The 23,009-nt window shown below is 38.3% G+C and overlaps 2 protein-coding genes and 1 non-coding gene across 3 annotated transcripts; 1 reads left to right on the top strand and 2 right to left on the bottom strand.

Moving 5' to 3' along the window:
• Positions 1–819: 819 nt before the first annotated feature.
• On the bottom strand, positions 820–893 carry TRNAN-GUU (transfer RNA asparagine (anticodon GUU)). The gene has a single exon. It is a non-coding gene; the product is annotated as a tRNA-Asn (tRNA).
• A 6,584-nt stretch (positions 894–7,477) lies between these two features.
• On the top strand, positions 7,478–9,808 carry LOC141598642 (high affinity nitrate transporter 2.5-like). The gene is made up of 3 exons (XM_074418348.1): positions 7,478–8,312; positions 8,415–9,057; positions 9,216–9,808. Exons 1-3 carry the CDS (start codon positions 7,811–7,813, stop codon positions 9,577–9,579), a joined length of 1,509 nt encoding a protein of 502 aa, XP_074274449.1. The 5' UTR covers positions 7,478–7,810; the 3' UTR covers positions 9,580–9,808.
• LOC141598641 (protein NSP-INTERACTING KINASE 3-like) lies at positions 9,755–16,039 on the bottom strand. The gene is made up of 11 exons (XM_074418347.1): positions 14,805–16,039; positions 14,128–14,260; positions 13,648–13,719; positions 13,368–13,511; positions 13,073–13,144; positions 12,905–12,964; positions 12,710–12,807; positions 12,164–12,310; positions 11,013–11,354; positions 10,523–10,914; positions 9,755–10,384 (listed from the first exon to the last, which is right to left on the bottom strand). The coding sequence occupies exons 1-11, from the start codon at positions 14,905–14,907 to the stop codon at positions 10,085–10,087; spliced, it is 1,863 nt and encodes a 620-aa protein (XP_074274448.1). The 5' UTR covers positions 14,908–16,039; the 3' UTR covers positions 9,755–10,084.
• Positions 16,040–23,009: the final 6,970 nt, after the last annotated feature.

The raw sequence follows: 23,009 nt of genomic DNA, 5'->3' as shown, positions 1-23,009 counted from the left end.
CACCACCCACATGAGTTAGTTTGTTTACTAAAAAAAGAAAAGTGTAGACTATTAACTGAAATATCCAAAAAAAAGTGTAGCATTGGCCAGGATGGAGAGAATACACCGTAGTTGGTCTTATAAGACGGTTATATCTGTTTTAAAATTAAGACGAATCAAATGTTAGCTCATGTTGGTAGATGAGAATTTTATTTTATTTTTGTCATTTTCAAGGCATTTTGTAAAATAGGTCAAATACTAAGTCATGTAGTTAGACGGGGAAAAGCTTGTTGTCATTTTTAGGGCAAACTTTATCTGAATACTCCCTCCGTCCCGATGATTTGTTATCTACTCGTATTCATTTTGGCACAAAGATTAAGAAAATGACAAAAGGGAGAGAAAAATAGTGATACATTAAAAAGCATTCTCACAATGGTCACATGTTTACTTATCCACTCGTATAAAACTTACAAAAAATAGAAAGAGGTAACAACCGAGTAATACTGATAACAATTGACAGGAACAAAGGGAGTATTTTTAATTGTACATAGATTATATTATTTATAAATAATTTGATAACAACTGACCCAAAATAATCTGAACCTAAAATGACCTGACTTAGCCTAAAGTTTTGCAAATTCAAAATTATCCAACCTAAACTGACCTATCGAACCCGATTTAATTAACCCGTTTCCCAAGTCTAATAATGAACAGGGCCTGTCCCACTAAGTTCGAAGCACAAATCTCGTTTCTTTTAAGCCCAGCCCAATAAGAAGTTCTGAAATAAAATAAAATTAACCAGCCCAATAAGAAGTTCTGAAATTTTAAAAAATTAAAAAACGCTAGAAGGAGGGCTTGAACCTCCGACCTTGTGGTTAACAGCCACACGCTCTAACCAACTGAGCTATTCCAGCTAATGTTTTATTACTGCAAATAATTTTAATATCATTGTTACCGTTCCAAATATTTGTTTGCAAACCTACACTAATTCTTCTTCGTGGTTGTTTAACTATTATTTTGCCTTTTAAAACTATATGAAATCACAAAGTTTAATGCTAAACAATTTATTTTCTCGAAACAAGTAGATATGAATACAATTATACAAGTAGTACTATGATTTCATTATTTTGACTTCATATATAAAGTCAACGAGCATCGTCATGTGAGTAGGAATTTAGGGAACATCTCTAAACTTTTAGGACAATCAACATAATTTTCTTAGTTGACCACATAAAATAATATTATAAAAAATTTATTTTAGTCGAACTAATTTATATAAGGTGATAGATTTGCTTATAAGACCATGTTATAACTTGATGAACCCTTGAGGAAAAAAAAAATTTATGAACCATTGAAAAAATTTCTTATACGAACTTTTACGAAAACTGTTATGAAAAAAAATCTATTTCAAGTTTATTCAAAAGTTGTTTTTCACTATACGTTAAACCTCATATTCTGTTGAAATTTAAGCAAGTTAATATAATATAAATGCAAAAATTATACTCATAAGTAAAGATTGTGATGAAGATCTATTCTCAATTTGGGTCTTGTAGTTTGGATAATGTTTATTGAAAATTATGATATAAAAATTCCACCATTAAATCTCAGAGACATGTTAAAATTTTATCGGGTTAATAGAAAATAAGCATGCAAAAAGCTCCAAACTTTTCTTGTTAAAATTAATATTATGATAGGAATATATCTATATATCTATATCAATTTTCTTCTCCAAAACAATAGAAATATTTTCGTTGTTTTGTTGTACATCATTCTGATTTGCACTAGGGAGACATCACAATTAAGAAGGCAACAACGACAACAAACTCACCATGCGAATGCAATCCTAACTATACGACTCAATGAGGATACTTTGGAACTTGAAACATGCAAAAAAAAAAAAAAAAATTAGTAGAACCATATCCAATATCAGATCAATAAATCTTCCTTATGACGGGTATACCCGTCACAAGCTTTCGACGGGTCAAATACTACCCACATGGGTAGATAAGACAAAACAGAATGTTACTCCCTAGGCAATTTGTTTTTGTCTTATCTTCCCATTTGGATAATATTTGACCCGTCACAAGCTTGCGATGGATATGTCTGTCACAAATGAGAATTTGTGATCCAGTATATATATATACTCGTACAGTCGTACTATATAAAATGATAATTATAGCGGTTCAGATAATATCACGCACTAACTGCCATTGTATCATTCTGAAATTACGAATATGACGCGATGAGTGGTTTTAGATAATTTCTCACTTTAGTTGACGATATATCCTTCTAGATTACGATTTTAATTTCTCACTTTAGTTGACGATATATCCTTCTAGATTACGATTTTAATAGTGACGAGCTTTTAAATATGAACTTTTAACCGACGCGATATAATTACTTTACTTTTAAAAGTCAAACCGGTCAGCAAAGAAGCAAAATACATTACACTTTGAAATTAAAGCAATATATTAATTTTCACTTAAGATTCTCAATGAATCTCAAGATTCATATCTAAAAAGACTTTGACTTAATAGATACAAGCATGAAGCATGTTACGACTTGATTAGGTTTTGATCCTAATTCCTAAAGTAGGATTTGATGACTTAATTAATGAAATGGTATATGTCAAAAACATTTGATTCCTAAAGTTGGTATCTCTATTAACATATAAAACATTATCTAAAATGTCATTTTCAACTTCATACAAGTTTTTATCAAAACATTATTAAATCCCAAATCTTATTTAAGAGTCAAGACGAAAAAAAAAAGTTGTTTTCAGAAGTTAATTCTCGTTCACACATGTCAGTATGCACAACATATGTGAACAATTTTATAAGATAGCGATTTTGAGGGCTATGAGTGCCGAACAGTTTATTTTAGATGATGTCTTGTATTGGCTGATGCAGTGTCATTCCGTAATACAGTTCTGACGGTGGCATTGTTCTAATTGATTGTTTTGGATTTGTAACAAGAAAAATAGTTCTATCATACCATATGTAAACACAATTAATAAAATTTCATTTAGACTCTTTGAATATCACCAATTCACCCATTGCTTTAATTTTAAGTCAAACCAACTAGCTAAAAAAGAAGACACATTACATACTTTGAAAGCAACATATGCTATCAAGTCTTCACAAAATATACTTAAGTCCCACTTAAGATTCTCATCAAGTCTCAGATTCACTAGTTAAAAACTTTGACTATGCAAATTTTTGAATATTCTTCTCCTTTTCATGTGATCAAATAGACAAATAGCCATAAAAAAGTTTAATGCAATTCAACAAGTCTCAGTGCATGAAGCATGATATTCCTAAGTAAGAATGCAACTTTTTCCCAAAATCTCACAGCTTTATAACTTGTCCATTAAATTAAAGGTAGTCATGTGAACCCAATTAAGGTAAATAATTATAATGATTTATTGAAATTTCAATGATATATGTATGCTGAAATATTATCGGGGCTATTATTACGACTTCAAAAAAACTTTCCCACATCAAAATCAAAATTTATGGTTTTTAAAGTTAAATTTATTTCGTGTTGAAATTTAACCAATGTGATCAGAAGTCATAAAAAGTTATCCTTAGTACCATTATAGATACAAACCAACTTTTATGAAGTGGTATCAACATCAAATCTACTTCAACTTTAATACAAAAAGTTGTTTCAATTTTAACAGTTAGTTTACGTATGCCCGTTGAAATTTCTGCGATGACTGACGGCCGACACATGATTTTGCCGCCTGAGGGAGAGAAACGTACTAGCCACCGCAAGCAAATCAAGTTCCTTCTTATCCATACATAACCGTTCTGTTGAAATTTCCGCAGTGACTGGCAGCCAACACGTGATTTTGCCTCCCGTGGGGGGAGCAACATACTAACTACCAAGCCAAGTTCCTTTTTATCCATACATAACCGCTTCCTTAGTAGAAGTGGATATAAGCTTCTATGGAAAACGGGACAGACACTTGCCCTCTAAATCCGCAAGTGGATGTTACCAGGTACAAACGTTATCTAAGTTATAATTGCAACTACAAATAAGCCAGCTTTTATGAAAAATGTTATTAGAACAAAATATTTTTTAGGTTAAAAAAAAAGTTGTTTTCCATCGTTAAATCTCACATACGTGTTGAAATTTCAGCGCGTTGACAAATAAACATGCAAAAAATTAACTCAAGATAATATATCTAGTCTCAAGTTAAGTCTTATATACAATAAATACATTTATAAATATTTATAAAACTCCTTTCCCCAACCTTTTTTTTTTTTAATATCTAAACCTAATGTATCAATTTTTCCTATAACAATAACAACTTTTGTTGTTGTAACCTCTCCTGATTTGCACTAGGGAGAGGTCACAATTATTACCTCACCAAAGAGCATTTAAGAGAGGCATCAACAGACAACAACAATAAGCTCACCATAGTACCTGTAGCAAACCAAACTTGAATTTTTTTTTTTGTTGACTTAGCAATTCAAAGTTCCAAACTATAGTAAGCATACTTTGGAATTTGAAACATGCAAAAAATCTAGCTTGTAGAATTATATACAATTAATAAAAAAAAAAAAAGATATTTAATGCATTAATAGCGAACAAATTTTTTTATACCAGCCTCAGATGATATCTTGTATTAGCTGACGCTGCATCATTTTAAAATTACGATTCTGGTGATGATGAGTGGTTTCAGATGATGTGTCACATTAGTTGACGTTGTATTGCTATGAGATTACGATTGTGATAGGATGATGAGCGTCAGAGCAGCAAGCGACGCCGTTTTAGATGATGTTTCACACTCTGACGTCATCTGACACAATATCGTTCTGCGATCATTAATGTTATCTTAATTGATCCGTTTAAACTTGTAAAAAGAAAACTAATTCTACCATACCATATATAAACTTAAAATCAACAAAATTTCATTTAAATTCATTGAATATCACCAATTCCTTTACTTTCACAAGTCAAACTAACTAGCAAAGAAATCACACACATTCCACACTTTGAAAGCAACCTATATTATCAATTTTTCACCAAAATATACTTGATTTCTACTAAGATTCTCATTAATTCTCATATTCATAGCTTAAAGACTTTGACTATGCAAATTTCTGAATATTCTTCTCCTTTTCATAGTAACAAATAGCTAAACGATTCACCAAGTCTCACTTCACAGTTCAGAACATCATTAACACACAAAATTACGGCAAATATGGAAGTAGTATCAGAAATGAAATCTACCTCAACTTTAATAAAAAGTTGTTTAAATTGTTACAGTTAGTTTACATATGCCTGTTGAAATTTCTGCGATGACTAATAGCCGACACATAATTTTGCCCCCCAAGGGAGAGAAACGTACTAGCCACCAAGCCAATCAATTTCCTTGATCTTATCCATACATAACCGCTCTGTTGAACAGACACATGATTTTGCCGCCTGAGGGGGGAGCAACATACTAACTACCAAGCCAAGTTCCTTCTTATCCATACATAACCGCTTCCTTAGTAGAAGTGTATATAATCTGCTATGGAAAACGGGACAGACACTTACCCCCTAAATCCGCGAGTGGATGTCACCATGTGCAAACGTTATCTAAGTTATAACTGCAACTACAAAAAAACCAACTTTTATGAAAAATGTTACTAGAACCAAATATTTTTCAAGTTCAAAAAAAAGTTGTTTTCCATTGTTAAACCTCACATACGTGTTGAAATTTCAGCGAGTTAATACAAATAAACATGCAAAAAAATTAATTCAAGATCGTATATCTAGTCTCAGGTTAGGTCTTATATACAATAAATATACGCAATTTATTTTCGCAGTACGTTTTTTACTCATTTTAGTACTATTTACACAAGACTTTCCATTTGATACCCTTAGGCTAAAAACAACGCTAAACCAATTCCTCCCAATTCCTCACCATTCAAGTGATTCAACTATACTCAAAACAACCAATTTCTTCAATTAGGATGAAAATTTAAACATATAAAATGTATTTAATTTATTAATTGTAAATTATTGACCAAATTAATTGGTTTTTTCAGTAAATTGGGTAATTTATTGGTTTTAGGGTTCCTGAGGCTTGATAGTGGTGGTTGGAGGTGGTTCACAGGTGGTTGGTCGTGACAGTGAGGGAGTAGAGGACTAGAGAGGCATCGCCGGTAGGGAAAGGTCGCGGCAGCGGGTCGCGATGGGTGGTAGCAAAGGGTGGTGCACGACGCAGACAGGTATAATGGTCCTATAAATTTGTGCGATGAAGGGCAGGTGGGTGGTCTGGTGGGAGGAGGTGGTGGTCTGGTGGAGGAGAGTTGGTTAGTCCGGTGGAGGGGTCAGTTGTGCGGTTGTAGATCGAATGGGCAGAGGTGGGGTTGTCCGTGTACTGGACTGTACAATTTTTTTTCTCACATTTTGTACTAGAAATTGGGTGGGAGAGAGAAGTGAAAATAAGAGGGGTAAAATGGTCAACAACGTACTAAGATGAGTAAAATGTGTACTGCGAAAATCAGCACCCTAAATATATTATCTATAAATATTTATAAAACTCCAACCTTTTTTTATATAAAAAAAATGTGAAAATATCTAAACCTAATGTATCCATTTTTCTTACAACAACAACAAGAACATTTGTTGTTGATTTTTACATCTTCTATTTGCACACAGGGGAAGAGGTCACAATTACTATATCTCACCAAAGAGCATTTAAGAAGCAAAAAGCTCACCATAGTACTGCTACTATAGCAATCCAAACTAATTTTTTTTGGTCACTTAGCTATCCAAACTTCAAATAGGGATACTTTGGAATTTGAAACATATGCAAAAAATCTAGCTTAAACCATACAATTAATTAAAAAAAATATTTTATATATTTATAGCGAACAGATTTTTTTTACCAGTCTCACACTATCTTCTATTAGCTGACACTACATCATTTAAAATCACAATTCTGGTGATGTGAGCGGTTTCAGAGGCAGTTGTTGATGATGTATTGAATACGATTGTGATGGCGTGATGAGCGTCTGAACGACAAGCGGCGCCGTTTTAGATGATGTTTCACACTATCTTCTATTAGCTGACACTACATCATTTAAAATCACAATTCTGGTGATGTGAGCGGTTTCAGAGGCAGTTGTTGATGATGTATTGAATACGATTGTGATGGCGTGATGAGCGTCTGAACGACAAGCGGCGCCGTTTTAGATGATGTTTCACACTATCTTCTATTAGCTGACACTACATCATTTAAAATCACAATTCTGGTGATGTGAGCAGTTTCAGAGGCAGTTGTTGATAATGTATTGAATACGATTGTGATGCAGTGATGAGCGTCTGAACGACAAGCGGCGCCGTTTTAGATGATGTTTCACACTCTGGCGTTATCTGACACAATATCATTCTGCGATCATTAATATTATCCTAATAATTGATCCGTTTAAACTTGTAAAATGAAAAATTACTCTACCATACCATATATAAACCTAAAATCAACATAATTTCATTTAGATTCTTTGAATATCACCATTTCTTAAATTTCTCAAGTCAAACCAACTAGCTAAGAAACAACACACATCCCACACTTTGAAAGCAACCTATACTATCAATTCTTCACAAAATTTCTACTTAAGATCTCAAATTCACAGCTTAAAGACTTTGACTATGCAAAATTTTGAATATTCCTCTCCTTTTCATAGTATCAAATAGCTAAACGATTCACCAAGTCTCAGTCCATGAAACATGTTTAAGTAAGAATGCAACTTTCCTGATATCTCACAGTTCAGAACATCATTATTCATTAACACACAAAATTACGGGTTTTTAGTCGAAAAGGGCGATCATGACGACTGTTAAGGGAAATAATGATCTAGACCCAAAACAGTTTGCTCTGCCAGTAGATAAAGAGCATAAATCCACAGTTTTTCCAATATTTTCTGTGGCAAACCCTCATATGAGAGCATTTCACCTGTCATGGGTACAATTCTTCGCCTGTTTCGTCTCCAGTTTTGCAGCGCCGCCACTGTTACCTATTATCCGAGATAACCTTAACCTGACAGCAACAGATATTGGAAATGCAGGAATTGCATCAGTTTCAGGTGCAGTTTTTGCTCGTATCGCTATGGGGACTGCCTGTGACTTGGTTGGTCCACGGCTTGCCTCGGCGTCCTTGACCCTCCTGACTGCGCCCGCTGTGTACCTTACATCCAGTGCAGATTCAGCTACCGGGTTTCTTTTGGTCCGGTTTTTCACTGGTTTTTCTTTGGCCACGTTTGTTTCGACTCAGTTTTGGATGAGCTCTATGTTTTCGCCTCCTGTAGTTGGTCGTGCCAATGGGGTCTCAGGTAACTGGCAAAAATTCCCCCTTTTTTTTATTTTATTTTTATTTTTTTTGTATCGGGAGTCACAACAACAATTTTGATGCTAACGTGTTCCGTACTTCTTAGGTGGATGGGGAAACCTTGGAGGAGGTGCAACACAGCTGATAATGCCATTCGTATACAATCTCATCGTAAAGATTGGTGCTAAGAGCTTTACTGCTTGGAGGATTGCATTCTTCATACCTGCCCTTTTTCAGACAGTTTCGGCTTTTGCAGTAATGATTTTTGGGCAAGACATGCCTGACGGAAACTACCAGCAGCTACATAAGTCAGGTGAGAAGCACAAGGATAATTTCACCAAGGTTATGAAACACGGAGTAGCGAATTACAGGGGTTGGATCACAGCTTTATGCTATGGGTACTGTTTTGGGGTGGAACTGACAGTAGACAATATTATCGCGCAGTATTTCTACGACAGGTTTGATTTAAACCTGCACACTGCAGGAGTTATTGCAGCAAGTTTCGGTCTGGCAAATTTATTTGCCAGGCCTGGTGGCGGAGTGGTCTCAGATTTATTAGGGAAGAAGTTCGGGATGAGGGGGCGATTATGGGGGTGGTGGATTATTCAGACGATTGGCGGCCTGCTGTGTATATTATTAGGACGGGTTAGCTCGCTGACCGCGTCAGTTGCTGTGATGGTTGTGTTCTCTATGTTTGTTCAGGCTGCCTGTGGACTTACTTTTGGGGTTGTCCCTTTCATCTCCAGAAGGTAAAACTTTATTTTAACATGCTTCGGAAATTTTCCAAAATTAACCCAGTGCCCCAAGGGCTCCTGCAAATTGCAGGATAAGGGGGTCAGATGTACGCAGACTTACCCAGTTTCCGAAACTGATATGTTTTCAATTCTCTGAATTTTTTTTTTTACAGATCATTGGGAGTGATATCGGGGATGACCGGAGCAGGTGGAAACGTGGGAGCGGTTATAACACAACTGATTTTCTTCAAAGGATCACGCTACACGACTGAATTGGGGATAACTTACATGGGAATTATGATCATAGCATGTAGCATTCCGATAACCTTCATATACTTTCCACAATGGGGAGGAATGTTCTGTGGTCCGAAAGCAGAAGTTACAGAAGTAGATTACTACATGAAAGAATGGGATTTGCAGGAACAGCAACAAGACCTGCATCAGGTAAGCTTAAAATTTGCCGACAGTAGCAGGAGCGAAAGAGGTAAAAAAGTACAGTCTGCATCCTCAGTAGACAGTACACCAACTCATGTCTAAAATCTGAGTTTCTGAATACTGCTTGTGTTCAAAGAATCGGAGAAACATATTTCTCGAAGCCAAAGGCAGAAGTGTTACGAGAAATTGTATAGCAGAAATCAAGCATAATCTACGATTTCAATACTTAGCACAGTACAAGCCATTTGTATCCTGTTTGCTGTAACAGAAACTATGAAAACATCAAAACAGCCTTAAATCGAATAAATTTGAATGTAAATCATGAGTATCATACATCGACTTCATCATCTAGTCAAGAATTCTAGACGACATATTGACATTTCCATTGTCGTAGTCACATAGATGAAGATAAACATCGGTAACACTTTACAATTACATTTTCCAATTGATTACCAATCACAATGCACCAAAATTTCATTTCGATTAGCTTACTGACTGATAAACCTCGACAGTCGATCAAAGAACCTAATCCTAAAGGTTAAAATAATCCTTCATATTCTTATATTCCTTTACAAATTGGATTACAGTATTGACATAAAGAGCAGGGTCATCTTGGGCCAGAAAGCTCCATAGCTTCAACCACCAGAGACGATTCTTCAATATAATCAGAATACCGTTGACCTTCACCGGAGCGTGACCTGGGTGTCTCGGATTCCCATTTTTCGGCCAAACCATCACCTTCCAACATTCTTAAAACCTCAGACATTTTTGGACGTTGGGACGGATTGAACTGTGTACATAATAGAGCTACTTGTACCATTTCTGCTAATTCTACTCGGTCATAGTTACTCTTCAAGTCTTTATCTACCAATTGATTAAGCTTCCCTTCTTGATGCAACTTCTTTACCTGAAAAATATCGACACATAAGCATTAGAACAAGGTCCGCGTGTCTCAAAATTTGAGACATCGACACAGAATGCTATTTTCTAATGATTGTTAATAACTGAGCCGCGGAAAGAGAAGGGAATTTGGAAAGGAAAATACCCAATCAAGCAAGACACCTTTCTGGTTAGAACCACGTCCGAAATCCACAGCTTTTTGGCCAGTGATAAGTTCAAGGAGAAGTATTCCAAACCCAAAGACATCAGTTTTATCTGATGATTGACCTGTTGAAAGATACTCAGGAGCAATGTGTCCGATAGTCCCACGAACCGCAGTGGTCACATGGGTATCCCGATGATCCAACAGTTTAGCTAGCCCAAAGTCACCAACAACCGCCTCAAAATCCTCATCCAATAAAATATTAGCAGCCTTAACATCTCGGTGAATGATTTTAGGGTCACACTGCTCATGCAAGTACAACAATCCCCTCGCTGTCCCTAATGCTATATTCCTACGCCGCGACCAGTCTAACACGGGTCTTCCGTGAATATGATCTACAACAAAAGGGAAAAATGAACATTTTCAACCTTAAATACAGAACTATAAGGTTTGTTGAGGAAGAATGAAAACATAATCCTAGCAAGATACTAACCTTTGAGGCGAGATGCTACGCTGCCATTAGGCATATATGGATAGACAAGAAGCCGCTCATTCTCAGTTGAACAAAATCCGCAGAGCCGGAGAAGATTACGATGCACAGCTAAACTGATAGTTTCAACTTCTGTCTGAAATTGTATTTCCCCAGCAGTCATATTATAATCCTTCAGCCTTTTCACTGCCACCAGTGTCCCGTCATTCAGACTGCCTTTAAAAACTATACCAAAACCACCTCTTCCAAGTATATTCTTCGCGTTGAAATGGCTTGTGGCGGAACGTAGCTCTTTGAAGCTATACCTCTTCAGATGACCGAGGCATATTTCAGGGTCGTATTGTTCTGCCAACCAAATAAGATCAGTTTGTATCTATTAGTTCAACATCAAGTATACTTTGGTGCTGACGGGGTTTGAGTACAGGTCATGAGTACCAGTGTCCAGTACTAGTGATTTTACCGAGAAAAATTGCTGAATAACCCAGCTTGCTTCAATAAAAGAAAACAATTGGATAAAAACCAAGATGATGTCAATGTCTTAACAACTGAAGACTTCAACTAGTACCAAATTACTATAAGCATACATGAGTGTTTTAAAGAGAGACCTTTCATCCTAAATTTGACTCATGTTATGTGAAAAGTCGATTTATTTTGAGCTCCAATACAGTCCCGTGACTTGTAAGGACACTACTGCGCCTACTGAAAAAAAAAAAAAAAGCACTAACCATGTTTTGGCATGCAACAGTAGTATACAGTTATCAGTAGTGTGAAATCAACTGGCCTACATATTCCCATGGATGCTTAGTATTTACTCCGTATTAGACTATTCGCTGTCTCCAGGATCAGTGAACAGTGGTCTGTGTTTAATGGTTTTGCCCTTTAAGAGTTCGCAAAATCTTGACAGCCTCACGATAATACCGTACTGAGACTGATCCATATTTCCTAAATGAAGTGGCTGTACTAGTTACATGGGTTGATCTGACATCATAATGTGACAGTGTGACACTGCCTAATTGGAAATCACAGAGGACAGATATGGCAACAATCACTCGAAAGATCTTTGAAACACTATAATTCATTCTATTGGTGAAATATAGAGTTCATTTTGTTCAACCCAAGAAGAAAACTTTAAGAGGAGCTTCTGAGTAACTGACCAGTTACATCAAAAAAGATCTGTCGGTTGCGTCCATAGCACCACCAAATTCCAATCCCGATGATACTAATGACCAAAATAGCAGCACCAAAACTTGCGCCAAATGCTACAGCAAAGTGGTGAAATTTTCCTCCAGCCTTTGATTGACCTGAATGATAGAGCAATCATATGACTGACTAAAACAACAATCAAATAGAAATAGCAGTAAACGCAAAACATGAATCCTAGAAGCCAAGGTACTGAATTTATCAGCGCACTTTCTTGAAAGAAATATCACCCCACTGTCTCAAATCTTTCCGTAAATGGCAGGGTATGTGGGGTCAAATGTACGTCACCTTATCCCTGTATTTAGCGCAGACGTGCAGTGGAGAACTATCTCTGAATGACCCATTATGAAAGTTGCGTCAATTTAGTGGGAGCAGCCAATTTAGCGAGTCATTTTACTTCATTCCATCATAATTAAGAAACAACGAATAGTGTACTTTGGCTTCATAGGAAATTTCCTAAACACTTTTTAGAAAACATGGTAAAATTTCCATTTAGGTACCTTTAAGAGAATCTGTAGGAAAGGAAAGTGGCTCTGGAGATACCACAGAGCAGTTGGTACCAGATGTTGTTCCACAAATTAAAGGGTTGCCAACTATCCTGAAAGATCAATTATGTAAGGGGTAAACTTCGTCAACAAAACGCACTAAGCCGAATGTTATACAATCTAATAGCAAATCAACCAAAAAAAACTTACTTGAAGGTTCTCGCAGATATCTTGGGCACGGAACCACTTAAATTGTTGAAGGAAAGGTCCCTAAAAACCATTCATATATATAAATCAGATCTTAGCTATGCCTCATTATATTTAGCTTGTATTTCATGAACATACATATATGACATATGTGACACGTTGCAAACTTACACAAGAGTTAAACCTTCAAGTTGCGAGAGAGAATCAGGACAAGGTCCAGTAAGGCTGTTGTTGCTAAGCCGCCTGACTTATTCAGAAAACACGCAAAGATCAAATAACATCAAACAACAAGAGTAATCAAATTAAAATTACGCAAAATGGAATTTTTTTTGACAAATTGGCAGTTTTTACTTGTCCCACTAAATATCGAACACAATTTAAAGCATTGACCATTCGACCGTCATCTTGAAGCTTACTAGCACTTTAGCAGGCATTGACAGTCAATAAACAAAATAAAGGAACTTACAGATAATTTAACTTCTTCAGACGTCCCAATGAACTGGGTATCTCTCCGATGAATTTATTATTTGAAAGATCAAGTGTCTGAAGCATTTCCAATTTCCCAATCTCAGCAGGAATAGAGCCATATATTGCATTATTTTGCAGTAACCTACAAGACACAGACAAACAATTGGCATAATATTAGTAAGCTAAACTTTCTAAGAACTAATATAGATAATACAAAACCAGACTCGATTGTAGTAAACCAGAAACCGAAAGTAAGAAACATTCAGCGAAAAGCTTACACTGACTCCAGCTTAGTAAGGTTCTGAATAGCAGGAGATAACATCCCGGATACACTTTGACTTGGCAACCCCCTGACCAACAAGTTTAAGTATATAGCAATCAGAACATAGAATTCTGATGAGAAGATAAAATCCCAAATAATGGAAGTGTAAAACATGCACGGTTGCCTCATCCGTTATGAACAGGCCACATAGGATAAGTGACATGCTCTTAGCAGAATGTTTAACAAACGGATTTTTAAGCGGACGCTGGACGTCATCATAGAATACACACGAAAGGGTTGAGCCAAATCCGATACCCCACAAAGAATCACAATAATGGGGAAATTTGAATCAGTGAGTCGTAGTTGAGACATTCTAAATGTGAGACCAACCCAGGTCCTTATGTTTTCCTAGTTTAATTATTGGGTTGATGGGTTGGTCTCACTGTCACATGTAAAACCGTCTCATATGAGTTTATGTGCATTAAAATAGACTTACAAAGCAGAAACATAGCCATCTGAAGAGCAAGTTATCATCCTCCAGCTACAAGGATCAACAGAATTAATGTCCCAATTCTCAAGCACATTATAAGGATCCTTCAACTCACTTTTTATGCTCATCAAAGCCACAACTGCAAAGCAAGTTTGTTCAAATGTGAAAATAAAAGGAGGGTTATGAGACGACTGCTAATCTCCGATCAGTATTTATTAAGCCACAGATTCTTGGTTAAGACGGCACTCACAACCGATTTAAATAAGGCTCAAATAAAAGGAGGGTTATGAGACGACTTAACTTAGGACAGTCTTAAGCAAACCGTACTCGTATTAAACAAACTGAAATGAGTAATGTACAACAAATGAGGATCTAAGAATTTAATGAAGAAATTACTAACAAAACAGCATTCAATTATTATTGTGGCCCATAAAAAAAATTAGGTAACATCAAGCAAGGGAATTTATGTCTCCACCCCTAAATGGAAATGTTTGATTGGTTTTACAGCATTATACTTGTACTGTCAGATTAAAACTACATATAGCAATGAATTTCAGGTAGTCTGACATTCTAACTGTTCTGAACAAATCGGAACTCCCTCGTTTCAAGTCATTTCCATACGTTTGCACAAATTACACAAGTACAAAACATTGGTAAGTTAGATACCAGTTGAAGAAACAAACCTTCATAATTTACTCCAGTTGGTGAGAGAGTAGAAAAAGCAGTCTCCATCAGTATCAGGAACACCAATGCTATGGTGCATAACAGGAAAAACATTCTCCCCATAACTTTCTTACTTCTTTTCAGACAGTTATGCCAAAAAAAAAACAATCAAAACCCAATTGCAACTCACCACCACAACAACAACATTACCCCAGTGCCTCAATGGCTCGTGAACGGGGCAGAATGTACGCAACCTTACCCTATTGCCTCAATTAGAGACATTTCATTTCAAGTTTTTAGACACTTTATTACCTAAAAAACCTTATCCAAATCCACTTATTGCTCACAAATAGTTGCCAAAAACAAAGATAACAACTTTTTCAACTTTCCCACCAAATTTCACCTCCTTTTTACCAAATTTTACCTTGAGTGCTTCAGTAATGCAATGTTTCTTACTTTCTCCACCTTTTTGAAGCAAAAGACAGGATTTCTACTGCTCAATGAAGATACCCAACTTCAGAAAACTCACAAAAACAGTAAAATTCTTGCAAAAGATGAAATCTTTTGAGAATCAAAAGTTGTTAAAACCAGAACCCATTTCAGGAAAGCTGAAACAAAACACAATAAAGTGGATAATGGGCATAATTCTTTTAGTATACCAACACAAATGCTTACCTAAGACCGTCTTAAGACCGTCTTAGATAAGACGACACTCACAATCGATTTAATAATAACAATGGGTAAAAAAAACCTGAATTTCTGAGATTCTAGAGATTTGGGCACACCTCAAATATAAAAAAGAGTGAAAAAATTTGTGCTTTTGAGTGTTTTACTGTCCAACAATATTACTAGTAGTACTAATTTAACTGATCCCCACAAATTCCATGTGGGAGTTTAGTGTTGTTTTGGTGCTTTGTTCTCTGCCTTCTTTCATTCCCTGTGATTCCATTCTAAAAATATTCTAAAAATTACATTTTTTTTTTTACGGTCGGAAAATAAGGACTAACCTTTATGCATAAGTAGTTAGAACGGTGTGTTTGAGTAAATGCAATATCAATAATTTAACCCTAACTATAATGTTGTTTCGGAATTAATCGGGATGTCTACCGTTGACAGCAGTGACTAGTAGGGGCAGGTGTGGGAGGTAAATGAAGTAAAAACGGGATGAAAATCAGTGAATTGGTGTGGTTATGTTTGGTAAAGCTTTAGATTTCAGTGATTACAGAAACAACCAAACATAGAGACAAAACATACTGCCAAAATGAAGGGGACATATGTATGCTTATAAAAAGGTTATGGAATATGGGGTATTGTTTGGTTGTGGCCCCCAATGTCCAATGTCCAATGTCCCATTGATGATTAATTGAATAAGGACTTAAATTGTAAACTGGTCAATTGGATCGGATATAGGGCGGGTTAGTTGAGGCTAAGATAGTTTAGGTCATGTTGGGTTACTTTCTTATCCGGATTCGTTAATATCGACGACGTTTTAGTAAACGTCGACGACGTTTTTAAAAAAAAAGACGACCTTGCCCCTGCTATCTCACTTCACCATTTCTCTCTATTCTCTCTAACTCAAAACTCACCTTCAACAACATTCAACTTCCACCAACATTCAATCCATTCACCCACCACCACTACCACACCCCCGCCGCTTCTACCACCATTGCCCTGCCGCCGACACCCTGACCTGCCGCCGACACCACTCACCTGCCGCCGGTGACAAAGGTATGTGTTTTTTTTTTTTTTTTGTTAAATTAGTTTAGAAATTGAAATTAAATAGTTTTCTTTCCCTTATTGTTATTGTAAATCGATTAAATTGATTGGATTTTGTTTTAGAATTGAATTAGTTAGTAAATTAGGTTATGTGTTAGCTTTTTATTAAAATTAATTGAATTAGTTTAGAATTTGTTAGTTTTTCTATTAAAATTCATGTTAATTAGTTGTTATTATGTAAATTTTGGTATTGTTATATGTTGTTTGCATGTAAATATAGTTGATTGGGATTGATTTTTGAGTCGAAATTTGTTGTTGTTAATCGGATTGGGAGTGAATTTGAAGGGTTTTAAGGCGGAAACCACGGCCAAACGTGGGGAATGAATGTTGGCCGTGGGTCGAACGTTGGAACTCCACGTTCAACCGTATCGAACGTGGAATTGCTTGTTTGGTCTGCGGTCAAACGTTTAATTCTCACGTTTGACCATGGTCAAACGTTGGAAAAAATTGTTTGGCCGTGGTCAAACATCCATTTTCATTGTTTGCCCGCGGTTAAAAAAAAAAAAAAAAAATGTTTGGCGGTTTAAAAAAATAAAAAATGTTTGCCCGCGGTAAAAAAAAAAAAAATGTTTAGCCACCGTCAAGTAAGGGATTTTTTTGTTCAACTGCGGTCAAAGAAGGGGTTTGTTTTGTTAGTCCGCGGTAAATTAATTTTTTTTTAAAAAACCGTGTTTTATGTTATTATTTGCCGATTTTTGTTACTTTATATGATATTTAGTCGATTAACGTGTTTTCTAACAACTTCCAATTTCCTAATGCGGATGGCGATCGAAATGAGAGAGGAAAGGCAATCATGAATGCTCCGCCTCCGCCTAACATACACGACCGTCACCGGGCGTTATGTTACGGCTCAAGCGTCGTTGCGAGTTAAGCGAGCCCACAAGCAGCCACCCCCACTTCGAGAGACGTCCGGAATGGTTATGATGCCTACTCCGGTCACGTCGTTAGCGAGTCGGAGGAGCCGAGGTCTCGAGAGGTTCTTTGGTAGTTACCAAAGATGATAGAGAGGATGAGCCGTCGGATGACGGTTCCGGGAGGAGGAGGAGGATCTTTGGAGAGTATGTGGTCCAACCGAACCCCGCACCGCCGAGAGTGTTGAGTCCGAAGTTGGGTAGGGATAGGAGTGGACGTTATTCGAGTGTTAGAGAGTCCTCTAGCACCGATAGGTCGAGGAGGCCGAGGAAGGATAGTTCTTGGATCTTGAGAGAGCCCGTTCTCGGTGGTCCTAGGAACATTAGCACCCTACGGAGTTTTGGTGGTCACGTTGCGTTCAACAGTTGGTCGGACCCTAACCCGGAGAATATGAGGTCGTGGATCAAGCTCTACGAGAGGCCGAAAGTTGCGAGGGAGATTAGGCACATGGTTCTCACTGAGGGTGTTGCAGCTAGGTACAAAGTAGCGAGGGCTTGGGGTTTTGAAGGAGTGTTTTACCACCGGTCTAGATGATAACCTCCTTAGTGCTTTTATCGAGAGGTGGCACCCGGATACTAACACTTTCCATATGCCTTTTGGAGAGATTAGTATCATGCTCCATGATGTCCAAAGATATTCTTGGGATACCCTGTTAGTGGTGATCGGGTTCTTGTGGCGGTTCGGGCGAGGATGATGACAAAGTGGTTTGCGGGGCAAGATTGCGAGGTTTTTGGATTTCCGAGTCCGATGTTGTACCACCGCTCTACAAGAATGGCGGTATACTAACATCGGAGTTGAGGCGGAGTTGTTTACCTAGGAACGAGCATGACTCGTTACGGGCTTACCTCTTGATGTTCTCGGGTCGACTCTTTTCATGGATAAGAGTGGTGATAGGGTGTCCGCTCAGTTGTTGCCCTTGTTTGATAGTCTTGAGCGGGTTGGTTCATATGCTTGGGGTGCGGCTTGTTTGGCTTACTTGTACCGACAACTAGGGATAGCATCGCGCCGAGATAGTCTTTGGTGTTAGTGGGTGTCTACCGTTACTCCGGGCGTGGATATACGAGTACTTTCCCAGGTTCCGACCCGGTCTTTGGATTCTTTTTGAGGACCGTCCTCTTGTTGAGGGTTGGGCCAACTTGCCTCGGAGTAAGGGCGAGTCTCGTACTTTTCAGTTGTATCGTCATACTTTGGACGATCTTAGGGGCAGCATGTCCGATGGTTGCCTTACGGGAACCGTCCCTCGGGAGCTTGCAGAGTATCGCTTTACTCGGGTTTTATCGGACATCTTGATATAGTAGAGCCGTACCACCGGATCGGTGCATGCGTCGGTTGGGTACCGTCAGGATGTCCCGGTCTCGATGCCTATTGCGGTGAATGAGTATCGGCCCGCGAACGCGCCTTTACAAAGTTGGACTTCGGGCAAGAGCCCGATAGGACATGGATGTCCGAGATATCCATCATACACCTCGAAACCGTCAAAGAAAGCATATTTGCCTTTCGAGTGTACTAAGGGATACATGGCTTGGTATGCAGAGCATTCACACCCCTACCTTTATCCCCCCTCACACCGCGTCCATTTTCGGTCTGTCGAGTTTCATGAGGAGCCAGAAGTCGCCCTAGCTGTTAGTCGTAAGTTGAAGAATGTCTTCCAGCAAGATGATGAGGAGACCGAGAGAGAGACTCTAGAGGATTTGTTTGCGGGGATGCGTCCTTACTATGCAGACGTGTATGATGGCCCGGCACTCTACCAGCACATAAGTCTGATAGTCTTGGGTAATCGATCACGGTGAGAATGCGCTCAAAATATGTTAAGATGTCACTTTTTAACCTACGAAACTCCCACATCTTCTCGGTTAATGCTTCATCAGAGACAACCTCATCTCGTAATTCTTTGGAGTTAGCACATCTTCTCGGTTTCCTTGTAAAATTATACAAAGGCTACCAATTGGAGGCTCTTCAAGCATGTGCCATACAAAGGCACGGGAACCACTGATTCAAGACGCTCAATTAGAATTGGTAAATTTTGAACAATTAGGTCGATTCTTATTTGATAAACTCTGGTTTTTTGTGCATTTGTGAGATCCATTTTAGTATTGTATGTTGTGAATAGAATTGGATGTCGTGATTAGAATTGGATGTTGTGATTAGAATTGGATGTTGTGATTAGAATTGACAAAGAATGGCCTATTTATAAGCTAGTAATTGTAACGGCTATTTATTAATTGTAACGGCTATTTTTGAATTATAACGGTAACATTTGAATTATAACGGTGATTTTGAATTATAACGGTAACATTTGAATTATAACGGTGATTTTGAATTATAACGGTAACATTTGAATTATAACGGTAACATTTGAATTATAACGGTGATTTTGAATTATAACGGTAACATTTGAATTATAACGGTAACATTTGAATTATAACGGTGATTTTGAATTATAACGGTAACATTTGAATTATAACGGTTATTTTTGAATACTCATAACGGTTTTTTCAATGCGAACAACTACTAACTGAGATAACTGTCGCACTATCAGAGACCTGACTTCTACGACGTGTTCTCGGAGTTTCTAACATGAACGCTTGCCAAATCTCAATGTTATGTTGGTACAAAGTCTCTAGGTGAACGACATAATCGGGATCTCGGAAGGTCAACCAAGCGGGATCAAGTGGCGGCATAGGCAGACTCTCAAGGGGGCTGCTAGAATGCAACCGCATCCAATGGCTATGATGTAGGACAAACCACAAAATACCACACGGTACTCGGCCTTCAACTCGGGTCTTCAATGGCATGATAGTTTTGCAACTTCCTTCCCAAACATTCTTCCCGTCTCGCAGTGTATGACCAATCACACATATCGTCCGATTGAACATCGTTGCAAAAACTAGCAAATCGTCGCTACACATCCAATGGTCCCGCCACACCAAATCTGCTGAAAAAACTCAACTCGTCAAGTGCTAAATCTAACCCCGACATACCCGAGTGGTGATAGAAAACCTCCATATAACTCTGCGTAGATAGAGTCGGTCCTCATCTCCCTCGAACACCATTCCCGCATAACTATATAATCTGTCTCTCGGCCTCGCTGGGCGTGCGATATTACCCGGAATCCACAATGACCGTCATCTCCAACATCCACCCAACCATCGAAGTGGCCCCACAAAACCTCAGGTATACCCCACCGTTTGACCCATGTTGATATAAAGCCAATGGTAAAGTTCCTTCCCAAAGGAGCACCGGAGTTCCCGATTCGAAATCACCAATTCTTTGTTGAACCTCGCATTTGTTGAACAGTGAGTACTTGGTGTCCCGAACTTCCTTTCTGCATGCTCAAAACCCGACTTGTTTCTAGTGGTTGAACCTCTTGGACGACCTTTCGGGTGCTCATTAATAGGGGGTGGCAAAATCTCTTGGTCCTCCGGGTGCTGGAAATCACGCAACAAGTCTATGGCCGCCCTTAGTTTAACCGGTCATGTGCCTCATATTATTCGCTAATTCATCCCATAAATCACCGTCATTTTTCGGCATTTGTTGAGGAATATCATACACCAATGTCTTCCAAAACACATGAATATCCTCGAGATGGACCCTCCTACCTTTTCCGTGCAAAGATACCAAATTGCATGCACAAGGTAATCCATGAGTCGTTCGCATCACGTGTCGGCATCGATCATTCAATCCGATACCCAAACCAAGGCCTCTAGTAAGTTCTTTCTCCATTAACTCTATGGCCTTAGTAGACACGTTTCCTTGCAATAAGGAGAAAGTACGAGATGTTCTCCTAGGTTTGCTCATTTCATCTTCGAGTTCTTTCTTAATCTTCGAGTGTTGACTTTCAAGCATGCCGTGGATACGGGACCACATGGAGTCAAGTGTGAGATGCTTTGACTTCAACCAAGCCTTCAATAGAGAATGTCTTTGACTCAACACGGGAAGTTGCCGTGTTACCAAAATGTAAGACCTCGTTTGTATAGCATAAAACGAACTTCCCTGCGTGTTGACCCCAAGTTGTCCGTACATAATCCTCCATTTGTGGCCACTTACGTTGGAAACACCGCCACGCACGCCGAAACGATTCCTCGGTGGTTGAATTGATCACCCTAAACCAACCATCTTCATCATTTGAGATGACAAATTTCCTCATACTTTCAGTTTTGAATGTTGTCAAGGCTCTTGCATTGACGGCTTTGTTCACATGCCATCTACACAAAGAAATGCTCGGCCCTGGGAAATACTTGCTCAAGAGCGCCGATTAAACCCAATTCCCGGTCGGTGACAAATACAAGCAGGGGACGAACTCCGGTGGCATCTAAAATCGCAGCCTAACTTTCTCAACAGCCACTTGTAATTCACGTCGGACTCGGAAGGAATCATCGCACATGCAATTAAGAAGGACGATCCCGTGGGTGTCACACCAACCATCTCAATGAGTGGATTTTGGTAAATGTTGGTTTTATAAGTCGAATCCATGAGGACCACATAAGGATAAGCCCGGAACAACTTAATCGCTTCAGGATGAGCCATGAAAATGTGAGTCAACGCTTTTGACTCCTCGGAATCAATCTCGTAGAAGTGGACGTATTTGCCGCCACCGCTAGAGCCAACATTTTTGAGCGGTGTTTCTTTCACCCATTTCTTCTTTCTTAATTTTCCTTGTTTCATTATACGATTTGAGTGCTTGACGGTTGAGGTTTATCGGGGATCTCAAATGAAGACCATTTTTAATATCCCTCGGTTGAACCCCGGCCAATGTTTGGTGCCTAACATATGCCTTCTCTTCCGCGTCCAATCCCGCAAAGTGCCGATCCCCGTCCTTATAAACGGCTACGTTGTGGTTGTGTAGTCCACCACCCTCGGAGGTTAGAATGTTCCACACCACCGCCTCTTTATCATTTTTAGACACGAAATTTTGAACGACACGAATACGAAACTTGCATGAACACTTCTGCGACCTCCTTGGCTTTTCAAGATCGTCCGTTTCTTTTGGTTTACCATGTCTTTTACACCGAAAATAACTTGCCAACAACCCGTTCTTTTTCCTATTTTTAGCTCCGTTATTTGCTTTAACCAAAGCAAACCCATTCTCGAATGCGATTTTCTGAGCCCAATTGAAAGCATCGTCACGCGTTTCGAAATCTATAGTGGTCTCGAACAACGGGTTGTAATCAATTGGATTCTCGCCAAAATCCTCCCACGATTCCTGTTACAAGCAATAAGGACTATAGTAAGACAATAAAAAGGATTAATAAACAACATAAGTTGCGTAAAACGAAAGAAAAACATGTAAAAACGAGTAATTCATGCCTAAAACATTGAATTCCAACGAGACTCAATAAACGACCGCGGCAAAACATTACTTTCCATCGATCAACCGCGGACGAACAACGAAAACCAACTTTAATCCGCGGCCAAACAATGAAAATCAACATTTGACCACGGCCAAACAACGAAATCCAACGTTTGACCACGGCCAAACATTGAATTCCAACGTTTGACCACGGCCAAACATTGAAATCCAACGTTGGACCATGGCC

Source organism: Silene latifolia, chromosome 9 (genome assembly GCF_048544455.1).
Source record: "Silene latifolia isolate original U9 population chromosome 9, ASM4854445v1, whole genome shotgun sequence".
Lineage (NCBI taxonomy): Eukaryota > Viridiplantae > Streptophyta > Magnoliopsida > Caryophyllales > Caryophyllaceae > Silene > Silene latifolia.
The sequence above is the reverse complement of the archived record's forward strand: the minus strand, read 5'-3'. Positions and strand labels throughout refer to the sequence as shown.

Bases quoted from the DNA above. Each gene is read 5' to 3' on its own strand.
- LOC141598641 (XM_074418347.1), bottom strand. From the start codon at position 14,907: ATGGGGAGAATGTTTTTCCTGTTATGCACCATAGCATTGGTGTTCCTG. The intron at 12,311-12,709 runs GTACCTAAATGG...TCTATCATTCAG, and splicing joins TCCTACAGATTCTCTTAAAG to GTCAATCAAAGGCTGGAGGA. The intron at 11,355-12,163 runs GTCAGTTACTCA...TTTGGTTGGCAG, and splicing joins GATCTTTTTTGATGTAACTG to AACAATACGACCCTGAAATA.
- LOC141598642 (XM_074418348.1), top strand. From the start codon at position 7,811: ATGACGACTGTTAAGGGAAATAATGATCTAGACCCAAAACAGTTTGCT. The intron at 8,313-8,414 runs GTAACTGGCAAA...CGTACTTCTTAG, and splicing joins TCGTGCCAATGGGGTCTCAG to GTGGATGGGGAAACCTTGGA. The intron at 9,058-9,215 runs GTAAAACTTTAT...TTTTTTTTACAG, and splicing joins GTCCCTTTCATCTCCAGAAG to ATCATTGGGAGTGATATCGG.